This window comes from Diadema setosum, chromosome 18, assembly GCF_964275005.1.
Source record: "Diadema setosum chromosome 18, eeDiaSeto1, whole genome shotgun sequence".
Lineage (NCBI taxonomy): Eukaryota > Metazoa > Echinodermata > Echinoidea > Diadematoida > Diadematidae > Diadema > Diadema setosum.
This window is the reverse complement of record NC_092702.1, coordinates 12,445,966-12,471,272: the sequence shown is the minus strand read 5'-3', so window position 1 is coordinate 12,471,272 and position 25,307 is coordinate 12,445,966. Positions and strand designations below refer to the sequence as shown.

At 39.1% G+C, this 25,307-nt stretch overlaps 1 protein-coding gene across 1 annotated transcript in view; it reads right to left on the bottom strand.

The window, feature by feature from the left end:
* Positions 1 to 25,307, bottom strand: part of LOC140241515 (sideroflexin-5-like) — a 62,302-nt gene that overhangs the window by 24,980 nt on the left and 12,015 nt on the right. Inside the window, exons 2-8 of the mRNA XM_072321251.1 lie at positions 20,759 to 20,827; positions 15,230 to 15,334; positions 12,542 to 12,596; positions 10,368 to 10,447; positions 9,107 to 9,163; positions 7,430 to 7,495; positions 5,070 to 5,160 (exon numbers count right to left, since the gene is read on the bottom strand). Of these exons, the coding sequence (XP_072177352.1) occupies positions 5,070 to 5,160; positions 7,430 to 7,495; positions 9,107 to 9,163; positions 10,368 to 10,447; positions 12,542 to 12,596; positions 15,230 to 15,334; positions 20,759 to 20,827 (523 nt within the window). The remainder of the gene's footprint in view (positions 1 to 5,069; positions 5,161 to 7,429; positions 7,496 to 9,106; positions 9,164 to 10,367; positions 10,448 to 12,541; positions 12,597 to 15,229; positions 15,335 to 20,758; positions 20,828 to 25,307) is intronic.

The window sequence follows — 25,307 nt, the reverse complement described above, 5'->3', positions numbered from 1 at the left end:
ATCTGTTAGGCTCATCTGCCAGGTGGGGTATCCTGTAGTGTCTTGAAGCCCAATGATAACTTTCTTCATCAGAGCTTGATGGGTCAGTCATTGGAGTAGGGGGCTGTTGCTGCTTACGCCTAACAGGGGGTCTCTGTCTGGGCTGACGAGCTTCATGCTGAACCTGTGAAGCTGCAGGCAGGGAGTCACATGGCATCAGATGGTTCCTATGGAGGGTCCGTGTACATCCCTTCCCACTCTCTGATGCAACAATGTATACTGGGATGGCATCATTACTCTGTTTGATGACTTTGTAAATGTCATCCTCCCAGTATGGCTGAAGCTTACAAGGTCCTCCTGGTGGTGCTAAGCTCCTAACCAGCACTCTGTCTCCTTTCCTAAGAACTGAACTGGAGGCTCTTTGGTCGTAGTATTTCTTCCTTCGGTCAGCTGCTTGGTCTATCTTGGAAGATGCCAAACGGTATGCTTGCTCCATTTGGTGGCGCCACTTCTCTGCATACTCTTGGTGGCTCACAGCAGGCTTACCATCCTCTGTTGTCTCTAAGCCGAAGGCGACATCAACTGGCAGTCGGAGCAATCTTCTTAAGAGAAGAAAGAATGGCGAATATCCTGTGGTGGCGTGCTTGGTGCAATTGTAAGCATGCACAACCTTTGGCAGGTGGTCCTTCCAACGAGAACGCTGTGCGGTAGTGAGGGTCCTCAGCATTCCCAACAGAGTCTGGTTGAAATGTTCCACCTGTCATTTCCTTCAGGGTGATAGGGGGTAGTATGGGACCTGGCTATGCTGCTGTGCTGACAGAGCCTCTCGAACAACCTGTTTTCAAATTCCCGTCCCTGGTCGTAATGTATCCTCTGTGGGTATCCAAACCTAAGGATGAAATCATTAAACAGGCAGTCTCCTGCTGTCTTGGCAGATTTATTTTTGGTAGCGTAGGCTTGAGCGAATCTTGTGTAGTGATCCATGATCACAAGAATGTACTCATGTCCACCTACGCTCTGCTCCAGATGGAGGAAGTCTAATGATACCAGCTCGAACGGTTGGGTTGTTATGATTGGGGTAAGGGGTGCTATTGTTCTGTGAGTTGGTTTTCGCTGTTTCAAACAGTGACATACTGAGGTTGTGTAGCGCTCTATGTCCCTCTGCATATGTGGCCAGTAGAAGCGCTCCCTAGCAAGGCTGGTGACCCTTTCTGCACCCTGGTGACCCATTTCATCATGCAGCTGCTCCAGTACAAACTGAGGAAACTTGGCTGGCAGCACCAATTGGGTGTAGGACCAGGTCTTCCTGTACAACAGGCCATCTTCCCCAATCTGGAGTTGTTTCCACTCATGGAGTAGTGACTTGGAAGCCTGACTAAAGGTTGACCGTTCTGTTCGGGAGGGAAAAACGCCCATCTCTTTCTTCCTTCGTATTGGGGATATTGTCGTCTTCCTCCTGGGCATTTTTGATGTCTTGCTTGGTCCAATTTCTTGTTACTTCTGCTATCCTCTCTCTATCCTCAGCCATTTTCACAGCATGTGCACCCAGCGTAATGAAAGCTGCATTACCATGAGCATTCCCTGGGCAAACAGCTGACTGGATAGCTAGGATACACGGTTGGTTCACCTCCTCTGTGCAGTCTTGTCTGTACTGCTCCAGGTTTGAGGGAATACGAGAGAGTGTGTCTGCAACGCAATTGGTCTTTCCAGGCAGGTAGCGGATAGTGAACCGGAAGTCAGCTAACTCTGCTACCCACCTCTGTCCAGTTGCGTTCAACTTGGCTGTTGACATGACGTAGGTGAGTGGGTTATTTTCGGTAAAGATGGTGAAGTGCTTGGCATAAGACAAGGAGTCCCGGAAATGGTCGGTGACAGCCCATTTCAGTGCCAAGAACTCCAATTTACCACTGTGAAGGTGATAGTTCTGCTCAGCTGGAGAGAGTGTCCTTGAGCCATACCCTATAACACGCTCCTTGCCACTCTGAATCTGAGTGAGAACCGCACCTAGACCATCTTGAGAAGCATCAGTGTATAGGCAGAAAGGCCAGGTGAGGACAAGGTGTCAATCAGTCCCTCCAGTACCTCCTGGTGACTTGCTTCCCACTTGATTGGTTGAGTAGAGGGAACGGTGTTTCCCTTCCTTCCTTGCTTGTGAGACTTTTGTTGTGATGGTGTGTCTGGTGAACCCTTGAGAAGTTCGTAGAGTGGCTTGGCCCTCTGGGAGAAACTCGGAATGTACTTCCTGAAGTATCCGATGAGGCCGAGCACTTGACGAACATCTCCTACAGTTCTTGGGACTTTCTCTACCAGGGCCTTTAGGGCGTCCGTATCCTTTGGGTCAGGGGCATGTCCTTCAGCAGATACAATCCTACCCAGGTACTTGACTTTCCGCTGGAATAGGGTGCATTTGCTGGGCTTCAATTTGATGCCATGTTGTTGCACTCTTCTCAGGACTTGGCGGATGTGGTCGACATGCTCTTCAAAGGTGCGGCTATACACCAGGATGTCATCCAGATAGACTACACAACATTCATGCGCTAATCCCTCGAGGCATCTCTCCATGTAGCGCTGGTACACTGCAGGGGCATTTTTCAGGCCAAAGGGTATCCTTTTCCATTCATAAAGACCCCAGGGTGTTACGAATGCTGTGACATGCTGGCTATCTGGATGAACAAACCCTTGGTGGTATGCCTTTCCTTGGTCCAAGACTGAGAACCACTCACTCCCACCAAGGCCATCCAAGACATCCTGTATCCTCGGGATTGGTTGGCGATCGTCGATGGTTTTCTTGTTCAGGCCTCTGTAATCAATACAGAGGTGCAGGCTACCATCCTTCTTGCAGACACAGATGATGGGAGACGCATATCGTCGCTGGGGCGACAAGACCTCATATCTACAAAATGTCAAATGTTCAGGAGAGCCAAAAAACATGGCGGCCAAAGCACTGTAGCGAATGGGATAGCCTTTCCTTTGACATGCCGTGGTGGCTTCACTTTTGGAGTAAGACAACTGGAATTTGGACAGCACATCACTTAAGCCATTATTTGACCATTAATAAAAAAAAAGTTATTTTCACCAAAATTGCAGATACAAGGTCTTGTCACCCCAGCGACGATATGAAGATACTCCTTCACCTCAGCGTAGAGTGGTCTTGGAATGGATGCCTAGAACCGTTCGTGCTCCAAGTGTTATCAAGGAGGTATACCTCCTTGGTGTTATCTTGTGCTTTGTGGGATTTTTGATCGGAAGGATGACTCTGCTACATGGTCAATTGCCATTAGGACAGGACAGCAAGAGACATACCCCGCGTTCACATTGGTCCCCGCGTCGCGGGGACAGTCACAAGAGATCTTATCTTTTTTACGACTGACCGTTCACATTGGTATCTCATCTGTCCCCGAGCTGTGGGGGCATTTTGGGGCTTGGAGCGAGCTCTGCCACTTGAATCCAGGCATAGCGCATGCGCACATTTGATGACCACAGCTGGACGCTATCAATTGCGCCCCAAGGTCACTCTCCCCTCCAAATCTTGTCCCCGTACCCGACTTGCTTCGCGGGGACGAGGGGACAAGTCCCAGCGAGCGTTCACATTATGGTTTTTGAGGAGAAAGTCCCACAGCTCGGGACTTTCCCCGCGTCGCGGGGACCAATGTGAACGCGGGGATAGTAACAACAAAAAATAGGGGGGGGATTCTGTGGGGCTCCACAGTTGTAATTTGGTTGGTAGTATAGAGTATGAATACCTATTGACTTCTGGAGTGTATGAACAATTATTGACTACTAGCAGCACCCATGGAAATCCACGGGTCTGAGGTCCTCATATGGGTCTCAGGGCCTCGTATTTTTTCTTTAATATTTCTTTTCCCACGTTATGGGAAAAAGAAGAATATTTTTGTCTTCATTTGCTCCCTCTTTTTTATTTTTATCACCAAAACTTGGTTTGACGGACTATAGAACCACCCATTTCATTTCCACTTGTAACTTCAAAAATAGGCGGTCGGCAAAGTGAGGTTTTCCTCTACGTACGTCCGCACGTGTCTTATGAATATTCATGTTCACAGCAGCTATGCAATAAACGAATGGACAGCTATGCAATAAACGAATGGAGAGCCGAGAAAATCGAGTTTGAAGTCAGATCACCAAAATCTGTCAAAACGTTCGGATTTCTGTTTTTAACATAATTTTGTAGTCTAATGTATCTTCTATCATCTGCCGAAATTTCGAAGCTAAATGATCAAAGGAAAGGCCTGAAAATAGCATTTTTTTCTAGGCCATGCTCGGCTCACCCATCAGCGACTTTAGGATCCTTTTGTTGTAGCGGGTCACATATGCTCTCTATACACACTTCTTCTCCCTTTCTTGCCAAAATTCAACTTTCCATCACTCATAAAACCTAAAAACTCTGTTTCAAGGTTCTCATCCAACTTGCCCAACATCTTCTCAGTTTCTTTCCTAATAGATTTCACAACCATCTTCTTGGCATTACTCTTCATGTTCTTATACCTGGCCTTCATTTGCTCAGTCCTATTATTGCATAAAGCTTTCTGCCTCTCTTTCTTCCATGCTATCGCATCCTTCACCTCCTTGTTCCACCACCACCTACCTCCTCAATCTATCCTGTCTTTCTTCTTCTCACACACTTCATCACATGCCTTTCATACCCCTTCCTTATACAATTTCCACAAATCCGGTGCATTGATGCTTACTATAGCTCCTGACTCTCTCCTCAAAACTTAACTCTTCTGTCTTTTTCCTTCAGTTTCAACATCTTTCTCCCCTCAATGGAATCCACTTCCCATGTCAAAGAACCGTGTCCCTTCAAAGGCTCGTTCTTCCAATTTGCAGACCACAGCCACAAATCTCGGTCATCATTTCTTTCTCAAAGGTTAACACTATGTAACCTCTAAAACAGCATTGTAAGGCGTGCTGTTAATATGTAGAAAATCAAAATGTCCTCTATATATGCATCTAGAATTCTTCCATGAGAAATAAATATTTTTAACAAAATTGAAACCACAATGGAGGATGATTGAAATTTTAATAACTAGGAGGTATACTTATCAGAGAGAGAGAGTTTGTGAGAGACATACCCACTGCAGGAAATGGCACAAATCTCTGGATAATCATCCTGGTTGCTGAGCTGAAGGTGGTTGCACGTTTGATGAGGACATTCAGACCTACCTTTGAAGGATATTTTGAAAGCAATACAGAGTAAGGGCAGCGCACAAAATGTGCTACACATTTCTGCAAAAATGGTTAACTTTGTAACATTTCCAAAAGAATGGAAAACACAATTAGATACACAATTTACCATCAAAATTTAATATGATCTATCTCTGTCGCAGAGAAATGAAGAAAAATGCAAGTACGGTAAAGCCATCTTTTCTCTCATAGCCTTGCACAGTATCATCTTGAAGAAATCGGAGAAGAGAATGATGCATAAATAAATGCACAAATGTCAATATACAATTTTTTTATTTTCCCCTCTTTATCCACTCCGTGTTGGTGTACAATATAATTAGCCAAGATCAACTTCTAAGACGGCCATTTATGACAGCAAATTAGGGTTCTAAAATGACACAACATGAATGTAGGCTGGCAAAAATCCTGCAAATATTGAAGGACACTGGCTAGAAAGCTTATCAAAGTAAGATTCATACTAGGTCCATGCTTTCAATATGTGTTTTAACATGAATATGATAAAACCTCCCACTGTATAGAGTCAACCTTGCATTCCAAAAGTTCGCTAATTTCAAAACAAAATAAGGTTTGCAATTCACAAGGATCATCAGTACAGGCCTTTTTTTTTTTCAATTTTGATTAACAAACCTCATATAGTTTCAAATTACTGGGCCTTTAGAATAACACCACAGATTTTTGGATCAGCGAGCCCATTTCATTTTCGGACTTCCGGTAACAAACATCTAGTTACACAAAATTTGTGTGTTTCTGAATAACAAATCTTTTGAGTGACAAACCACATTCCATTTTCACATCAACGAACCTTTGGAATAATGAACCTGATTTCATTCTTGGATAAATAAACCTTCTGAATAACAAAGTTTTATTTTCAGATTAAAGAACCTTCAGAATAATAAACCTTATTTCATTTTTGGAGTAATGAACCTTCAGAGTAATGAGTCTCTAGAATAATGCTACAAATGTTCAAACTAATGAACTCTATATAATTTTTGGATTAACTAACCTTCAGATTAATTAACATCACCCCTAACAATCCATCCCATTCAATATCTATATGGAGATAAATGTTAGGGTGGTTGATTGTGATTAATATCAACACCTCCACAGGTGCACATGCAGGCACAAAAAACCAAGTGCACATGGTAGGACTATCACAGTCACATACGAGAGAAGCACTCTGATGCATGCTGAAAATCGCCCGATTTTCCACTATAGAAGCCTTTTGTTACGTCATCAACTTCAAGCTGCGCAGCACGCCTCGCCCTAGCAGAAACTAGAGCACGCACTTTAGTGCGCATATGAAAACCTAAAAAATGCGCAGCTTGAACTCCCAAGTTCATTGATCCTACCTGCCAAAATATAAAAAATCCTTCATAAAATCCATATAAATTTCCAGATCACTACCAAAATTTAATCATATGTTTCTTGTGTCATTCACAACCTTTCCAGCAAAACCAATGGTAATGAAAACATAACCTTCTCCCATGGCAGAGGTAATTAGAACACAGTGGTTTAAAGCAAAGAGAGTGAATATTTGCTTTTCCAATGCATTGCTTGGCCCCCGACAGAAGATCATGTTATCATGGCATTTCAAGGCCTTAAGAGTGCAGTGTGCATAATGTGTACATGTAGGCCTTATGTACTGTAGGCATGGGGTATTTTTCTCACATTCATTATATTGCATTGGACATAAGAGTGTTCTGATCTCGAAGCATTTAGGATCAGGTGTGAGGCGATTTCTGACACTGTCTTTGCAACCAACATGTGTTCAATCCAATTTTTTTTTTCTGTCTGGAATTAGTTCAGCAATGCTGGAACTTTGCTTTAAGTACTGTGCAGGGAAAAACAATAAGTTAAATATAGGTTGGGACTGCGGATTTCCCTTCAAGCTAACCAAACTTCAAGTAAGCTATTTCAACTAACATGTTGTTTTCAGAAGAGGAAATGCATTTTATTGGGAAAATAAATGTAATTTTGCCTTCCAGGTAAGTGATATTCGGCTAACTATAGATGTCAAGGTATGCAAGGTTGACTGTATATAAATACTTCACACATTGTTCTAAGGTAAGCCTTATGCTGTTTCTTGCTTTTACATTTAGTGCTCATTTTACCCATTTTTACATTAACAATATACCAAACAAGCCAAAAATGCAGTATGGACTGAATATAGAAGCAATACTCATGAGTTATAAGGCAAAATGCATTGTTTCACATTACCTAAATAAAGCAGTTTTTTATGTCTACTTACTGCAATAGAGCAGGCACTGCCAACAGCTCCACAATACCCTAGGATAAAGCTGGACATAGGTGTTTCCTGTTAACAGAAAATGAAAAATAGAAAACAAAAAATAAAAATAAAAACAAAATGACTGTATTTCATGGGTCTTACACAAGAAAGAATGCAAAGTTCAAACTCTCAAATGTATCATGCATTTGATGACATTTGGAAACAGTCTTGTCATCAACAGATAATGTTACTGTCTAATTCTAAAATATCCTTTCTTTCAAACAACAAATACTTTAAAAGAAACACAAATTAGGCCATACACCATGCAGACATACAAAATGAGTTGCCACCATGATTATTTGTTTCCTTATTGGGCTTCATGGATAATTTTCAACATTATTCCTACATCTAGGATTTTAAAGACTTGGGTGGGTGCGAAGATATAAACTGTATCTCTTATTTGTTGTAATTGATAAACTTAACCATACAAAATGATATAATCCAACCCACATAGTTTCACTATTTCCTATAATTCATCTTGTTGATATTTGCATATTCAATTTCACTTCATCTTTCATCAATGGGGATCAAATCTTTACCACATAAATATGACTGCTTATATTAGCATGATGAATTTTTATCTACACAAATTAAATGTTCAAACTACAAGCACTCTAAATCATCTTACTTGAATAAGCATAAAGAACCCAGCAAATTTCTATTTTAAATGGAAATTTTTAATTGTAATCAACTGCATAATACATTATGAACATTTCCTCAAACTACTTTATCTTCATTCATCACGTAGCATTTCTCATCATGACAAAATGTAATCAAAGAGGACACAACAGGTGGTATCTTTCCATTTGATATGGGTAAAAATCATTTATGCTATCAAATTATAAACAGGGCCACCAGAAAACTTAATATCATAAGTATGAATGTATGGGCCGGGGGGGAGGGGGGGGGAATCCGCCCCCCCACGTTTCGCGCTATGATTCTGTAACGCGAGAAGGCCTCGTCGCGAGGCTTCTTGACTTTGTTTGTTCAAGTCTCGTGCAACTTTTGAGACCAAATTTGCAACGTCTGCGCATACTTTCGCGAAGCCATGCCCATTTTTGTAAGGGAATGTCACCTCAAAACGGGCACAATTTTGTGATTTTGTGTACATTTCCTATGGAAAACGGTGCTCTGTCATGAAAGTCATAAAAACCTGATTATTTTTACAATTAATCACTTTCATTGATTAATTTTGTGCTAATTATGGTAGAAAAGTGGTCAGTGACAATTTCCAATGAAAAAACAAAGAAAAAACAAAAGTTGAAAAACAAAGAAATACATAAGAATTCTGAAAACAATAAAATACATAAGAAGTGAAATGAGTTTTGGAAGTTTTTGTGATGTACGATTGTTGAATATGCTAAAACAGAGTTACAGATCAAAAATTAGACTCTCAATGCTTTTAATTAGGCTAAAATATGATCTTGAGCTTAATTTGCATAATTAATTAATTAAAATAAGAAATCGATTGTTTCAGAAAATCTTATGACACAATCTTGTAGCTAGATTATGGCGATCGCACCACCGACGGGGGGGGGGGGGGGGGAATCCATTCCCCCCCCCCAGTCTGATCATAGCCAAAAAAGCCCGGCCCTTTTAGGGTTAAAGACATCACGGAAGCATGAAAGAAATTCTTACCTTTGAAGCATTTCTGTTGGCATAGTTGACACCTGCATTGTGGCTCTGATTTATCCACTATGTACACAGAACATGAAATACATAATGTTAAATCAAAGTCAATAGACAAGCAAAATAATTATGTTCACTTACAAGATATGATTTATAGTTATCATATTCTACTAGAGCGTTTAATACCTGTCACTAAAATCTGGTTTTTAAATGGACAAATTTCATTTGAAATGACAGACACGAAACACAAAATGTTGTATATTGCGAATACTTATGCCAGGTGGGATCCGCTTGGAATCCACAAAATCATCAAAATGATGATGCTAAACCTACTGACAGCACAGTACTAAACATTTACCGGTAATATTAGTAAAGCAATTTGACTGTTAGCACAACTGACTGGGATGCCTTATCCATTAACTCCAGGCCACCAATAGTACAGCACGTAATGTATGTACTATGAGCATAATCCTTTGCCTAGAGGAAATACCTCACTCATTACCTCTTCTCTATTTGCCAAGTAACATTCCCAGGGCCTTTCCTTTACAAAATTAAACATAAGTTTCAGTGACCTTCTGCCTTGACTTCTGACCTCTTACCATCCTCTGTATACGGCCTAAATCTAGTGAGCCTAATTTTTCACAAATCGAGACTTTGCGACAATTTTCTGAGTGGCTACATTCATGATTGTAGTGTACAGTAATGAATGCGGAAATGTATGCATGTCACATTCACGTTGGGATCAGAGCCTATATTTTCATGAGTTGCTGAATTTGCAAGTAGTACTTGACTCATGGAATTCATGAAAATAAAAATCCTGCAAAATATATGTCGCATAGAGTACATAACTGTATATGTACAGTAAGAATATGCTCTCTATCAATATTGTGAGGGGTGGGGTCTGAGTGGGTCCATGGGTCTTCAGGTTGATGTTTTGAGAGCAGTGACATCTCACCAGATAACGAAATGGAAGAGAAAATGACAAATTTAATGCTACTTGCTCATCATCCATGTATAAATACCAAGATTGGAATATCTGACGATTCATTTGCATATCAAAACTTGCAATTCAGTGCATTTACGTAAAACTTATGAAATCCATATATATCTTGCCTCACTGCTTTGAAAAAAAAAAGTAAAAAAAAGGAAAGCTTGATTGACTTAAATCATCAATAATGTTCATGCCATGCCCCTTTCAGTTTGACCACAGCTAATGGTATATTTTCAAGAAGGAGTATTGTTTTGTATGTCACAGCTGATGTGCTAATACCTGCCAGAAGACAGTGGACGCCAGTGATTGATTCGGAAGAAGAAGACCAACAACGATCGGGGAACCAAACGGAATAAATCCTGTGAGATGAGATGAGGAAAGATGACAAATGCATAAACAACAGAAATTCCCATCTTAATTACTACATGTTGCAATTCAATTCTTGGCACAGAGTCTTTGTAGCCAGATGGGGAGTTCACATATTGACACTCAATGACACTGGAAAGATTGCAATCATGCTACATGAGTAGTGCTGCCATCTTGCTTGCAGCAAAAGCTTCCTATGAGATATATCTCCCATGTGAAGGTGTGAATGTAAACAAAATATTGGTAATGCCTGCAATAAACTTTGACAAAACAATAAAAGCGTAAAGAAGCACTGCATCTGCCAAGTATACTTTTCATGGACCGGCTGTCACATTGTGTTTATGGCCTTGCACTCATCTGAAATTGATTCCTTTTATTCTATGATTATGACAAGACACAGTATGACAAGTCCATACCCACACTACATCTGTATCTGTACCTTGAACCATTGCAACCACATATAGGCTTTCCCTTTAATATTACAAAGTCAAAGTTAAGGTACTCAATGAATATGTAATTACATCCTTATTTCAAAGGTTCTGTTTACCACTGGGAGCAGTGATTTTAAAAATGTTTGAGTTATCACATTTGATGCATATCGTATGTGTAGGTCTGTTGTATCACAAAACATCCTACCATATAAAATTTTTGCGATAGATTGTAAAATATAAGGAGATATCACTATTTTTTACAATAAACCATAACTGTAGATGGTTTATTCTAAAAACAATTTTATTATACGTAATGTTCACAGTTAATACTTGACATTGATTGTACTGATTAACATTTTTACATTGGTTGTTTCTATCTGTAACTCACATTTTAGCACTATTTTGAAGCTCTAAAGCTGGGTATTTGTTTCATCTGCAAATGGTAAATAATGCCTTTAAATTTATTTCATAAAGTTGTCTTGAATCAGCAAAAATGTGTGGATATCAAATTGTACGGGAAAAAAATTGCATCAAAATTCTGCACACTATTAAACTATAATGTAAGGCTAGAACTAAGCAGAATGGGATTTTACTGGATACAAGAGTGTTCCAATGGGTTCCTCACATATGTGGTGCCATAGTGATTTGCTAGTTAATGCAGATTTCTTATACTATTTTCATCCAATAAAAATGCAATTATACAACTGACACTGTTTTGCCGTTTATTGCAACATAATGTAGGAAAGTACGGTACGCAATAACTGCTGTTCATTTATGACAACTGACATACAGATAACTCCATTAAACAGCTTTTACTCACACATGGGGTCAGAGTCCACAGCAGTCTACCGCAGATTATGTTTATCTGCTAGAGCTTAAAGGACGCTGAATCATTCTGGTTGGGCAATCTGACTATTCTTTATCTTGTCTAAGTACTAATAAGTACTGCTATTCTTGTTTGAGCTATATGATAAGTCTCTTTGAATTCACTGATTTACATACAATTCCAGATCAAATATAAAAAAAAAAAAAATCCTTTATCTACCATGATGCATAGGAGTCATCTTTTAATGCTGTGATCAAATGCTTTGACAGACATATCAAGATATGCCTTCTTGTTTTCAAGGGATCATTTCTGTTTGGCTACACATGACAAAAATCTTCCAACAAAAGTGACAATCAATTTGTCTTGTTCAAGTTGGTTTCATTCTTATTTTCCAATTCATCTAATCTGTTAAACACACCATGACTGAACATTCAAAAGAAAAGCTTAATTAGTAGAAAACAGCACTAAATAGTGTGCAAGTGGTTGCCATCTTTTGATACTGATCTAAATATCCACAGAAGTGTAATTGGCAGTCAGCAATGGAAAGCATAAATCACATTCCAAATGAAGTTGCTTCAAAGTTTGTTAATGACATAATTCTTCTTAACTTCTGTTTTGCTTTCCACATCAAAGAGAATTGTTGCCTTGAAATGGCTTTACAGTAACATTGTAAAACTTCTGTTTTGCTTTCCACATCAAAAAGAATTGTTGCCTTGAAATGGCTTTACAGCAACAGTGTTGAATTTTGGAATCACAAGTGGCACAATGATTTTACATGCACACAAGGTTCACCATAAGCTACAAGAAAATTACAATCAGTCTTTACTTACCCGACATTCGGAATGGCATAAACAACTTATCTCCAGTATCTGGGTGAATGATGGCCTGTTGTAAATAGGAAGAAAAAAGGGTGCTTTGTAGGTGAATAAAGAAATGTATTGCTTGGTTTACATTTATAACAGAAGAATGAACACATTTCAGATGTGTGAATCATTTACTTTTACAGCTTTAGTAAAATTTGCATGGAAACCAGTCACTGCTCTTCATTGGTAAAACTAGGTGTCATCACTGCATGAACAAAAGAGATGTATGAGTGTCATTTTAATAAAAGGGATGGTATAGTATTGGTGGAGGTGAGGATTGGGCTTTTAACTTTTTGCGAGATACATACCAAAGAAACCACTTATGAAATACGTAGTACAGATCATACCATTCCTACAAGAATTCAAAGTTTATTTTGATGAAAATTGGTTTTGAAATGGCCGAGACATCCAAAAATAAATTAAAGCACATCGATCGTAATAAAGGGTGGGTCCCACCTTTTATTAGGATCACTGTTTTGGACATCTCAACCATTTCAAAACCAATTTTCATCAAATAAATGTTGAATTTCTCTTGAAATTGCATGCACTTGCATATTTCAGAAGAGATTTCTAATTATCTCTCTCACACACACACACACACACACACACACAAACACAAAAATGTTAGAAACCTGAAGTTAGGTTTCAACCAATCTATACGATCCCTTTAAGACTCAACATGACAATTCCATGGAGCACATTCCATACCACTCAATATTAAAGGCATAATTTACCATTTGTTGATGAAACAAAAACCCATTATTAGTGCTTCAAAATAGTTCTAAAATATGAGGTAGGGAAAGAAACAGCCAATGCAAAAATAAATTTGAACCAGTATAATCGACGTTAAGTACTGTTAAATACACAAAATGTGAACAATTGTATTATAATAAAATGTTTCCAGACTAGACCGTCTAGTTATGTTTTAATGAGAAAAATAGCGATATCTCCTTTTATGTTAAGCTTTATTGCAAAAATGTTATATGAGCCGCATTTACACTTACTAACATCGCGATTTTTAAAATCGCGATATTTTGGTTCCACCGTTTACACTTGCGCAAAAGCATGCAAAGTTTGAGCTTCACGAAACACAGCGATTTTTTTGGTCGGTAGTGCGCATGCGTAATTTACCTCTTTTCAACACGGTAGCTGAGTGGAAGCGCGCGCTATTCTGTTCGTTTTCACTGCAGTGCAGTATATTTTGATCACAGCTAGCTGGTTGGAACTTTGAGCCAGGGCTTTTTATCAGTACAATGCACCAATGCACACATAAATTTGTGCTTCTCGAGATCGTTACTTACGGTAAAACTATATAGCTTGCTATATCAGATCACATATGTAGCAGGTGTGTAAAACTTCATCTAAGTTTGGAAAAGTTGATATGACAGCAGCATTCAGGAGGATCATGAAATTTCGCCGATATGACGAAAGTGCATGAGAAGTAGGACTTGGAAGTTAGGACTGGTATTTTATCATGCGACAGCAAGAACTCACACTAAAGTCTTGTTACATACTCCTGTATTCCACAAACAACGTATATCGAGAGCAGTATGGGCACTCCCACAATCAACGCATTTCTGGGAGAACATTATTTTGTTAAGTCGTCACGGGGTGATGATACGTGGTTGGAGAACTTCAGGTTTGCTACTAGTAGTAGTTTTCACGTACTAGTTTCATCACGGAGAGTGAGGTGAGAGACAACGAGCCGATTGAGGATCGGCCGTTTAGACCTGTACACTGTACCGTGTACTTAGTACTCTGGCCAGTGACCGACATACTCTCTACACGTTCCAAAGAGGGATCAGGAGCGCGAGTAAACTCCCGGTGCAATCCGATACCGAAAGTCGCGTGATAAAAAATCGCGATATTTCTGCAGCTTGGGTTTACACTCGATAACTTCGCCTCAAACTTCGCGCTGTTTCAAAAAATCGCACTCCGGCTGGCGATTTTTCTGGCGATGTTTCGAGGGCGTTTGGGTGTGGTTGCTAAGCAACTTGCACCCAAATGTCGCGATTTTTCCAAGCAAGTGTAAATGGGCCTCACGTAGGAAGTTTTGTGATACAACTGATCTACACATATGCATCAAAAGTGATATCTTGGACATTTTTTAAATCACTGCTCCCTAAGGTAACAGGACCTTTAAGATGTCTTTCTTCAATCAAAGAACAAAGAGGCTGGGTTCAGCAGACTCCTGACATGTAGGGCAAAACTAATCTCATAAACAGTAATTCAATGAATTCTATACAAATTGAAATAACAGTCATGGGGGCCTCACATACTGAGCTTGGTGTAATGCATCATGGGTGCATGTGGAAGAGTCCCATTATTGCCTGCCATTTGCACTTGATTCTTTATTGTGTGCATGTACAATGTGTGTATCTGTGAAAACGTCTGCAGGATTACACATACATGTTTTGTTCATAAAAGGAGAGCACTAAGGATTGCAAAGCCTTGTTGATTTTATGATGCATATACAGCTGTATATTAACTAAGCATTAAAACATACTCTGTTAGAGGAAGTAAGATTTAACAAGAAAAGTACCAGTAATCTCTTACAAGAAATGAAAGCAAGAGTCTCATGATCATGGAACTACTAAAGATTGTCCACATTAATACTGACACTAGTAAGTTTAAAAACTATTTATGCTATCACACCTGTTTAATTTTTTGAGCTTCCCACAGCTGCTTGTTGGTCACCCTGTCAGGTAGGTTGCCTTCCTTGTATGCATTCAGCAGACCAACAGCATCTGACAGCTGCTTCTGTAAAGGGTTTGACACAGAGATGTAAATTGCACACACATTATGATTAACTCAAGAAACAGTCCTCAGCTCACTGGTGTGAACAAGTCTGCTGTGCTACCAACAATCATCTGGTTTAATAATTACAGAATTTTACTTTTAGCTAAAATCAAGCAATTTCTTTGGCAGCATAACAAAGGTCTTTGTGAGATATTATACAAAATAGTCCTCTTTCTTGTACACTTTGTACATAAACACTAAACAAAAAGTAAGTTCCCCCTAAAACAAATTGCTGTAATTTCTGAATCAGGAACCTTTGAGGAAATCTAAACACAGGGGCAAGTAGCTGTACTTCCAAGTTACCTACTGTAAAAGTGGATATTTTCGCGGTGTTGAAATTTTCGCGCATTTCGCGCAAACAGAAACTAGCGCGAAAATAAAAGCACGCAAAAATTTTTGCTTGCCATATGTTCCCATGCGTGATGTCTTGATTCCATGGAATTAACTAGAAATGTCGCTTTGGCGACTGGTATGCCTCCGCCATAATGCATGATTTTCCCAATAGGTCTAGATAGTACATGTGGACAATGTGTGATTACATTTTCACAAAATTGGCAAAATATTGAAATGACAAGTTTGTCACAAATGTGTTGAATGTTCACCTTCCTTGACCTAGGTTTAATTGGATGAATAGGAGAGCATGTATCTGGGGATTTAAGGACTTTAACTTGACTTTGACCCATTCATACATTTAGGCATTGAGTAATTTTCAAGGTACAGGTGTGGAGAAAAAGTGCAATTTCTGAATTGAATAGTAAATTGTTACCATTTTCATCTGGCCCTTGACCCTAAAATTCATAAGATAATCACTTTTCAGGTAGAACATGCATAATATGTTCTAAGTTTCAAGATAACTTGAGCCACTTCGAGATATGGAGGAAAAAGTTAGTTCAGCACTCTCACTTGATCTTTGACCTTTGAGGCAAAAAAAGAAAAAAAAAACTTTCCAGAGAATTTCTATTAGGTTACACATGCATACACCAAGTGTAAAAAAAATAATAACCCTGCTGGCATTGCATAAATATGAGGGAAATAGTAAAATTTTGAAGTGTTGCACTTGACTTTTGACCCCTGACCTTTGACCCCATGAACCCTACATTCTCTAGATAATCACTTCCAGTCAGTACATGTATATACTATGTTCCATGAAGATACCTTGAACAATTTTCCAAGGCACAGAAAAAAAAAGTTTTGATATTTTTACTTGACCTTTTGACCTTTGACCTTTGACCTCATGACCCAAACTTTCACCAGAGAATCTTAATTGGGTAATACATGTATACACTAAGTTTCAAGAAAATATCTTCAGGCATTCAATAGATATGGTGGAAATAGTGAAATTTTATGTATTTGACCTTTTGACCTTTGACCTTGAGCATGTGCACCCAAAAGTTGACAGGCACAACTTCACCCCCTAATACACATACATGCCAAGTTTCATAAGGATACCTCAACAGGTTTTGATAGTTATCTTGTCCACAAAAATCATTACGGAAGGACGGACGGACGGACGGACGGACAACCCGAAAACATAATGCCTCCGGCACCACTTCGTGGCGGAGGCATAAAAACATGTGAAACTCTGTTTACCCGGCCAAGCGCGAAAAAATAGTCGCCCGAAAATATCCACTTTTACAGTATCAGGTGGAATTCAGTATATATTGTCGCGTCACGCTTCAGTGAACATGCCTTGAAGGCAAAATGGTCACTTTTTGAAGTTCACAAGCCGTATTTTGTAACTTTGATTCAATGATATTGGAACAAATTTCAATTTTCCAGCATAAGAAGGCATGCCACGCACAATTTATGTGCTTCCTACCATGTGACCCTGCATCACAAAACGAACAGAAAGTCGCCAGACATGAAATTTTAGTTAATAGCATATTTTGAAAGAGCAGACTTCAACCTTTAAAATGATGTAAAACTCAAATCAAATGGACTCTCCTAACCTATCTAAATATTGGAAAGAAAGCACACATGCAGGAAAAGTGTGAACTGAGAAAAGAGGCTCTGAAGTACGGGTCTATTCAAGCGCTAAATCTTTACCAAGCTGTGCTGGCTGTGCGATGAATGGGACAAAAACACAGGATGTAAACCACCTGAGTAACAACAATGAAGGGATTATCAGATTAAACTGATATTGAGCATGCCTTATTACATTACAAAAAGTCTACACACGAACGATGACAAACAGATAATGAGCTATGACGTATATCCGTCATTTGCATACCACCAATCACAGTGCGTTGAGCGTTAAAGAATAATACATATTCATGATGCAATCATGCGCCGCAAATGCTACGTTGAGCTAATGTATTAATGAAATCTAAATAGTAATAAAAACGCGCGCACCTATTGTCATGTCACGAATTTGCATACACGCCACGTCACGATCACGCGTTGACCCGATGCGACTGCGTAAGGCCAATGACATTTAGCCAATCAGCGTAGCGTATTCAAGTGAGAAGCATGCAGGGACGCGCAATTGCTTTAGTGTATGAACATATTGGTGGGTTATTCACTCGGGGCTAAACTGACATGGTTTATGAATATTGAAAAGGTACCGATGGCGAAGTTTCACAAAATTCCTCCAAACTCAGTATGAATACACGTGAGTATTTGCTGCAACTTACTAGGCAGGTGCATTGTGCAAACACAACAGTTATGGCAGTAAAATAATCCTCTTAAAATGGCCTTCAGGCTCACAGTTGGCACAGCGCGCCGTCGATGTAAAATTGCGTGTTGTCGTAGAGCTGATTGCGTTTGAGTGAGAAATGACACCTTATTTTCAACTCGAAAGGTACCAATGTAAAATTTTCACAAAACTCTACAAATGAGCTTTGTAGAGCAAGCTTGAAATCTAGATTTTCATGAAAACCAGGTGCATTTAAGCTAAAAGACATATTCTGGGAGGTATGAGTTCGTAAAGTCGAGAGTCTGTGTAAATGTCCTATACCTGATTGTGCACTCTACGCGGTGCATTTAAAAACGCTCGTTTCCTATGGAGGATGTCACCACACTTTTTGTAATGAACACATTCTGTCCATAATTAATGCCAATTTTCAAAGCAGTAGCGTTATCCTTTCAAAAGTTATTAGAGCTGAAAGTGAAGAGTGTGTACAAGGTTTTTTAAGAAATGAAAAGGGGACTCCAAAGACACACCTAATCACACTATTCTACCGAAAAGTGTTCGAGATAAACTGCTAAAAAACACACTTTCCTGCCCGCTTTATGATCCCAAATTTTAGCATAATGTAGAAGAAGAAGTATGAAGAGTTTGTTGGCAAAAACTGATAAGTCCATTTTTTAAGATTTTGAAGTACAGTCTCTGTCACAAAGTACAAAATAAAACCTTTAAAATGATATATTGGTCATTACATATAAAGGTACATTTTTGAAATTATGGTCAATAGAAGCAAAAATTTTATTATTCTCTTTATTTTCTTGACCTTTAATCGCAAACATCTCCATTTGGCAAATATGGACTTATCGGTTTTTGCGAACAAACTCTTCACTTGCTCTTTCAGGAAATATGAAAAAGTCAAGATCGGCTAGGTTGACCCATTTCACCTATTTTCAGTCCTCACACAAAATCAGTGTGTGCAACTTTTTGTTCGTTTTGTGACGCACGGTCACATATGACTTGTGGGCAAAACTTCACAGTTGAGTGATCACGGGGTAAAAATTGCCAAAATGGCAGTCTGGACATGCTTCCCATGGTACATTTGTTCCAACAGATGGAATTTATATTTTGGAAAGCTAACAACGACTTTTGCACACAATGTTGGTCAATTCACGGTTGAATGAGCACATTATAAAACTAGAGAAGCACTCTGAGAGCGCAGACCTCCGCCAAGTATGCAGCTCATTTCCACCACTGATCTTGTTCTTCCATCGAGATATCAGTGATTTCCACCACACGTACTTACAGCATTGTGTGCTGAGAGTCGCCCGATTTCCCAATATAGAAGCCTTTGTTACATCATAAACCCTCAGCTCCACGGCGCGCCGTGCCCTAGCAGAAACTAGAGCACGCACTTTAGTGCGCGCATGCAAACCTCAAATACGCGCAGCCTGAACTCCCGGGTTCATTGACCCTACCTGTCAAAATATCAAAAATCCTTCATAAATTCCCCCAAAATTCTCGGATCACTACCAAAAGTTAATCGTTTGTTACTTGTGTCATTCTCAACCTTTCCCGCAAGTTTCATTCCAATCCGTTAACAACTTTTTGAGTTATTTTGCACACGGACAAACTGACTAACTAACTAACAAACACACAAACCAACGGCAACGAAAACATAACCTCCTCCCTTAGCAGAGGTAACAAACAAAAATCATATTGAAATTATGCAGTAGGTAGTGCTTTGACTTTGTGCACTTGAATCAACTGAATGACATCCTTTTTCATTGTGCTTAAGACCGATGTACATGTACAGTGATCATGTGACCTTTCCTTCAAGGTGTCACACTTCAATGAGCATGTGGGGCTGGTAAACCCCTTCACCCTATACATGGACTAAATTCAGTTCCTGTGTTGTGTAGACTTTGAAATTATTCATGGGGAATTAGTCTAATTTCATTTTGATAAACATTCCTGTGTTATGCTTCAGTGAGCACAAGAAATGTGCCTTTCAAAAGAACTTGTAAAGAATTGAAACTGCCACTAGGAATGGTTTTGGTGGTAAATGCTTGCTTTTTGGTGGTCTCAATTCATGGATTCATTGGAAAGGCCTACGTGAATTGAGACCACCAAGGAGCAAGCATTTACCACCAAAAAAAGTGGACCTTTCAGATTTTTGTTTTTAGGTGCACCTGAAATTCTTTTACCTTACACTTTTTTTTTTTAAATCAAGAGTACCAGCACATAAAATGAAATACAGTTGAACCTCTCTTATCCGGCCTCCCTTTATCCGGATCTCTCTATTATACGGACGCAATCTCGCCATGATTTTTTTTAATAATTACGGGAGGAAAGGGGGATTCCCAACTCAATCTAACAATGGCGACCTACAGTCGACTTTGCCGAGTACGGTTTATTTTCAAGATCTACTTGATACATTTCTTAATAATTATTTAGGTAGATCATTCCAAGAATTTATAAAAGAAAATGATTTCATTCTTGCAAACACGAACCTCTATTTTGGGGTCTCTTACTGAGTGTAACAATGAAAAGGTTGAAGTATACACATTACTACATGTGGTACTACAATGGGCTACATCAGTACATGTGTATGTATATGTACATGTATAAAGCATTGAGTCTCCTGTATCCGGCCAAATCCCTTATCCGGATGAGCCCCGGTCCCGACTTGTCCGGATACGAGAGGTTCAACTGTACAGCAAAATAACTTGTGACTTAGACTGCAATAAAGGTTTGCTTACCTTACCAACAAACAAAGTTCTTGGGTCTATGATATCCAGGAAGTGACGGTACCGACCTATAAAGGTGTTCTGTAATGAAAAGAAATGATTATTTGTGAATACAAATCACACAGTGCATGAATATTTAATCAAATTCACTGAATGATTTGTAACTAAGCTCATCAGGGATATTTAAACTGGAAATGTTGCTATATAGTAACTTGAATGCACTCGCTAAATAATCCTAATAGGTCTACAGTACATCTTGACAACATGAGACAACAGATCCACATGATTGGAAGAAAGTGAAATGACATGTTTGAAAGTTTGATGGGACAACCCCAAAATGTGTTGAATGGTTTAAATATATTCCTTGAACCAAGTTTCATTTGACTTTTGACCCTTAGGCTTGACCATTCAGTCCATGGCCAACATCTTTCTCTGATAATTACTGTCACCAATTTTCATGACAATACTTTGAGCCAGTTTTAAAACATGAAAAAAAAAATAGTAAAATGTCAGCGTTTCCACTAGACCCTTGATCCAAAGGCCAAAATCTTTCCCTATTTAAACATATTGAGCAGTAATGAATGTACTGGGTACATCTAGTATATATATGTATATACTCAGTTATAAAGTGCATTTCCAAGGTACAGAGAAAATAGTGTAGTGTCAGCACTTTAGCCTGACCTTTGACCCAATAACAAAACTTTTAAAGCAAATCATTGTCAGGCAATACAAATATATGTACCGAATTCATCTCGCTTAGCGAGATACAATTACGCTTCTCGGGAATCCAGTCTCTTGTGTTTCACAGAAACATGGCTGTCACCGATGATCCCTAGCGATGCCATTGACATCGATGGCTTTCAACTCATCCGACTGGACAGATCTCAGGAAACAACACGGAAGACGAAAGGGGGCGGGATCTGCATTTACATGAACGAAAACTGGTGCGGAAACTACACTATGAGGTCACAGGTGTGTGAGCAAAATATCGGATTATTATGTATCTTTCCGACCATATTATCTCCCGCGAGAGTTTGGCCAAGTCCACGTTCTTCTGGTTTACGTCTCTCCCAATGGAGATGCAGAGAGCGCTTCGTCTACGATCTGTGACAAGGTCAACTCATTAGCCACATCATTCCCGGACGCACCTGTCATGATATTAGGAGATTTTAACCACTGCTGACTGGAGAGCACAGTACCGAACTATCAGCAGGTTGTCAACCGCGCAACACGAGGTGAGAACATCCTCGACCGCTTCTACTGCTCCGTACCTGACGCATATAAGGCAAATGTGCGCCATGGTATCGGCAAGTCAGACCATCTAACCGTACATCTTTTACCAAAATATAGGCAAGTGATTAAAAGGAAGAAGGTTGTGACAAATAAAACCAAAGTGTGGGACAAAGAAGCATGTGAAAACCTTCAGACATGCTATGATATCACTGACTGGGATCTTCTCATTTCTAGTGCCTCAAACTTAGACGAAGCAGTTGAAATCATTAATGGTTACACAGTGTTTTGTCAAGATCTACATATTGAGGAGAAGGTAGTAAAGGTGTTCTCAAATCAGAAACCATGGGTAAGAAAGAATTTGAGGAATATGTTTGTACAAAGAAATCAAGCTTTTTCAAACAATGATTCTGACGAAATTAGAAATATAAACTACAACATTCGGAAAGAAATTGTCAATGCTAAAAGAAAATATAAAGATCAACTGGAAAATATGTTCAGATCACATAATACACGGAATGCCTGGAAATGTATGCAAACAATGACAGGTTATAAAAAGAAGCAGAAATCTCCCATGGTGTACGAGTCCAGATCTGCTCTTGACACGGCAAATGAACTCAATGCCTTCTATGCTAGATTTGATGATAAATGTTTTGATGTTGAAAGTAGTAAGATTGTAAATGATCTGAACCAAATCAATGACCCACCAATTGTATGTCACTACAACGATGTTGCGAGTGTTACGTGCGAGTGTGTGTATGTGTGGGTGTGCAAAGGTTACATAAAATATGCACTCCCTTGGAAAGGACGGCTTCATGTTTTCTAAACTCTTGTTTTGTTGTTGATCAGTAATTGTGATGAAATATAAATTTGTAATGATGTATGTGTTTACTGTATTGTGAGTATAAATTATGCTTGCACGATTGTGCATATATGTATTGAAAATTGTATTTATTTACATGTGTACATGTACATGAATGTACGTATGTATGTATGTATGCATAGTATGTATGTATGTATGTATGTATGCAGATATTCCTATGTGTACACCCATATGCCAACAAGACGAATTTATTATATGGACAATAAAATGAATCTGAATCTGAATCTGATCTGAATCTGAATCTGAATTTCCAAAATATAGAGAAAAAAAAGTACCATTTTAGCATTTTCCTTTAACCTTTCTCCATCAACCCCATGGCCCAAATTTTTTTTTTTTTCTGAGAAAATCTGCATAGATCTGGTAATACAGGTATTTAAAATACACTAGGTTTCATGAGACTGCCTTCGGGCATTGAAGAGTTATGGAGGAGTTAGAATGTAAACTTGACCTATGACCTTTGACATTGAACGTGTGCTTTCACAGCCTGATAGGCACAGCTACATCAATTCACGCAGGCATATGTCAGGTTTCATGTGGATACCTCAAGTGGTCCTGCAGATATGTTGTCCACAAAATCAATCATTGACAAAAAAAAAGAAAGAAAGGACAGATGGACAGAGAGACAACCTAAAAACATACAGCTTGTGGAGGAATAAAAAAAAAATATGTCTGTATATATGAAGCGTTTGTTTGCAAAAACCGATAAGTCCATATTTGCCAAATGGAGATATTTGCGATTAAAGGTCAAGAAAAATAAAGAGAATAATAAGAAAATTTTTGCTTCTTTTGACCATAACTTCAAAACTATACCTTTATATGTAGTGACCAATATATCATTTAAAAGGTATTATTTTGTACTTTATGACAGAGGCCGTACTTCAAAATCTTCAGAAATGGACTTGTCGGTTTTTGCAAACTGCAAACAAACTCTTCATATATATACATATGTACAGTATGTATATATTCCTGATGTACATTGGTATCTGCATACAAGTTAATTGTACTTGTTCTGGAGGGGAAATAATTTCAGTGATCATAGGGAATATCATTATATATGCAAGGCTCGACACTAACGGTGGCCCGGTGGCCCAGGGACACCAAAAATGAAAGTCGGGCCACTAAATTTCAAAAAGGGCAAATTTGGTGGCCCGCCTCGGGCCACCAAAATTTTTTGAAAAGTATGTCAATAAATAACTTTTTGCTCCGGAACCTTTAAAAGGACATAAAAGTAAATTTGTCTTTTGTGTTTTGAGAAATAGAAATATGTTCTTCTAGCTTAGTTATTTGCATGTAATCTGATGTCATTTATCTATGTTTAGTTGTTGCAACCCATGTGCCTGTCAATGAATATCCATACTTAGTCTTCACCATTCAGCAGTTAAATTTGTTTAAAGGATGGATGAAAAGGACTGAATGAGTGCCTGAGAGTGAGTGTTGCGAGTTTGTTGAGGTTTATTAATGAGTAGATATGTCCAACTTCCAATTCTTACTATGATCAAACTTAAATATTTGACTCCTTTAAAAAACAAGGCAAGTGCCAAATTGTGTCTCGCCCATTCGTGTACAAGGAATTAATATTTTTTATAACTCCCAGAAGTTAATTGACCTGCTTATGACCTTTGACCTTGTGGTGACCTTCAACACCCCAAGGGACATTTACCATCCAAGTTTGGTCACAAACGGACAAAGGGATCAAAAGTAATGAGCCATAATCGAAACGTGCCATAAAAACATAACATTGGGCCCTAAAAATTTGTTGACCCCTTTCTGTGACCTTTGACCTTGTGATGACCTTTAACTCCCCAAGGGACATCTACCATCCAAGTTTGATCACAAACGGACATAGGGATCAAAAGTTATGAGTCACAATCAAAACGCGCCCTAAAAACATAACATTGGGCCCTAAAAGTTCGTTGACCCGTCTGTGACCTTTGACCTTGTGGTGACCTTCAACTTCCCAAGAGACACCTACCATCACCCAAGTTTGATTGCCATTGTAGCAACATGTGCTGAGTTACGTGTGATAAGAGTCTTGCAAGTAAACTTTAACGTATGACCTCAAATGACCTTTGACCTTATCATGTGACCTCTTACGGCACCATAACATGAAGGTACCCCCAGTGCATCCATCACCCAAGTTTGATTGCCATTGTAGCAACATGTGTCGAGTTACGTGTGATAAGAGAGTCTTGCAAGTAAACTTTAACGTATGACCTCAAATGACCTTTGACCTTATCCTGTGACCTCCAACGGCACCATAACATGAAGGTACCCCCAGTGCATCTATGACCCAAGTTAGGTTGTAATCCAAGCAACTTATGTGAAGTTATTTGTCAAAAGAGAGTCTTGCAGGTAAACTTTAACATAGAAAAGAGAGTCTTGCACATACTCTTTAATATATGACCTCAAATGACCTTTGACATCATCACATGACCTCCGACAACACCA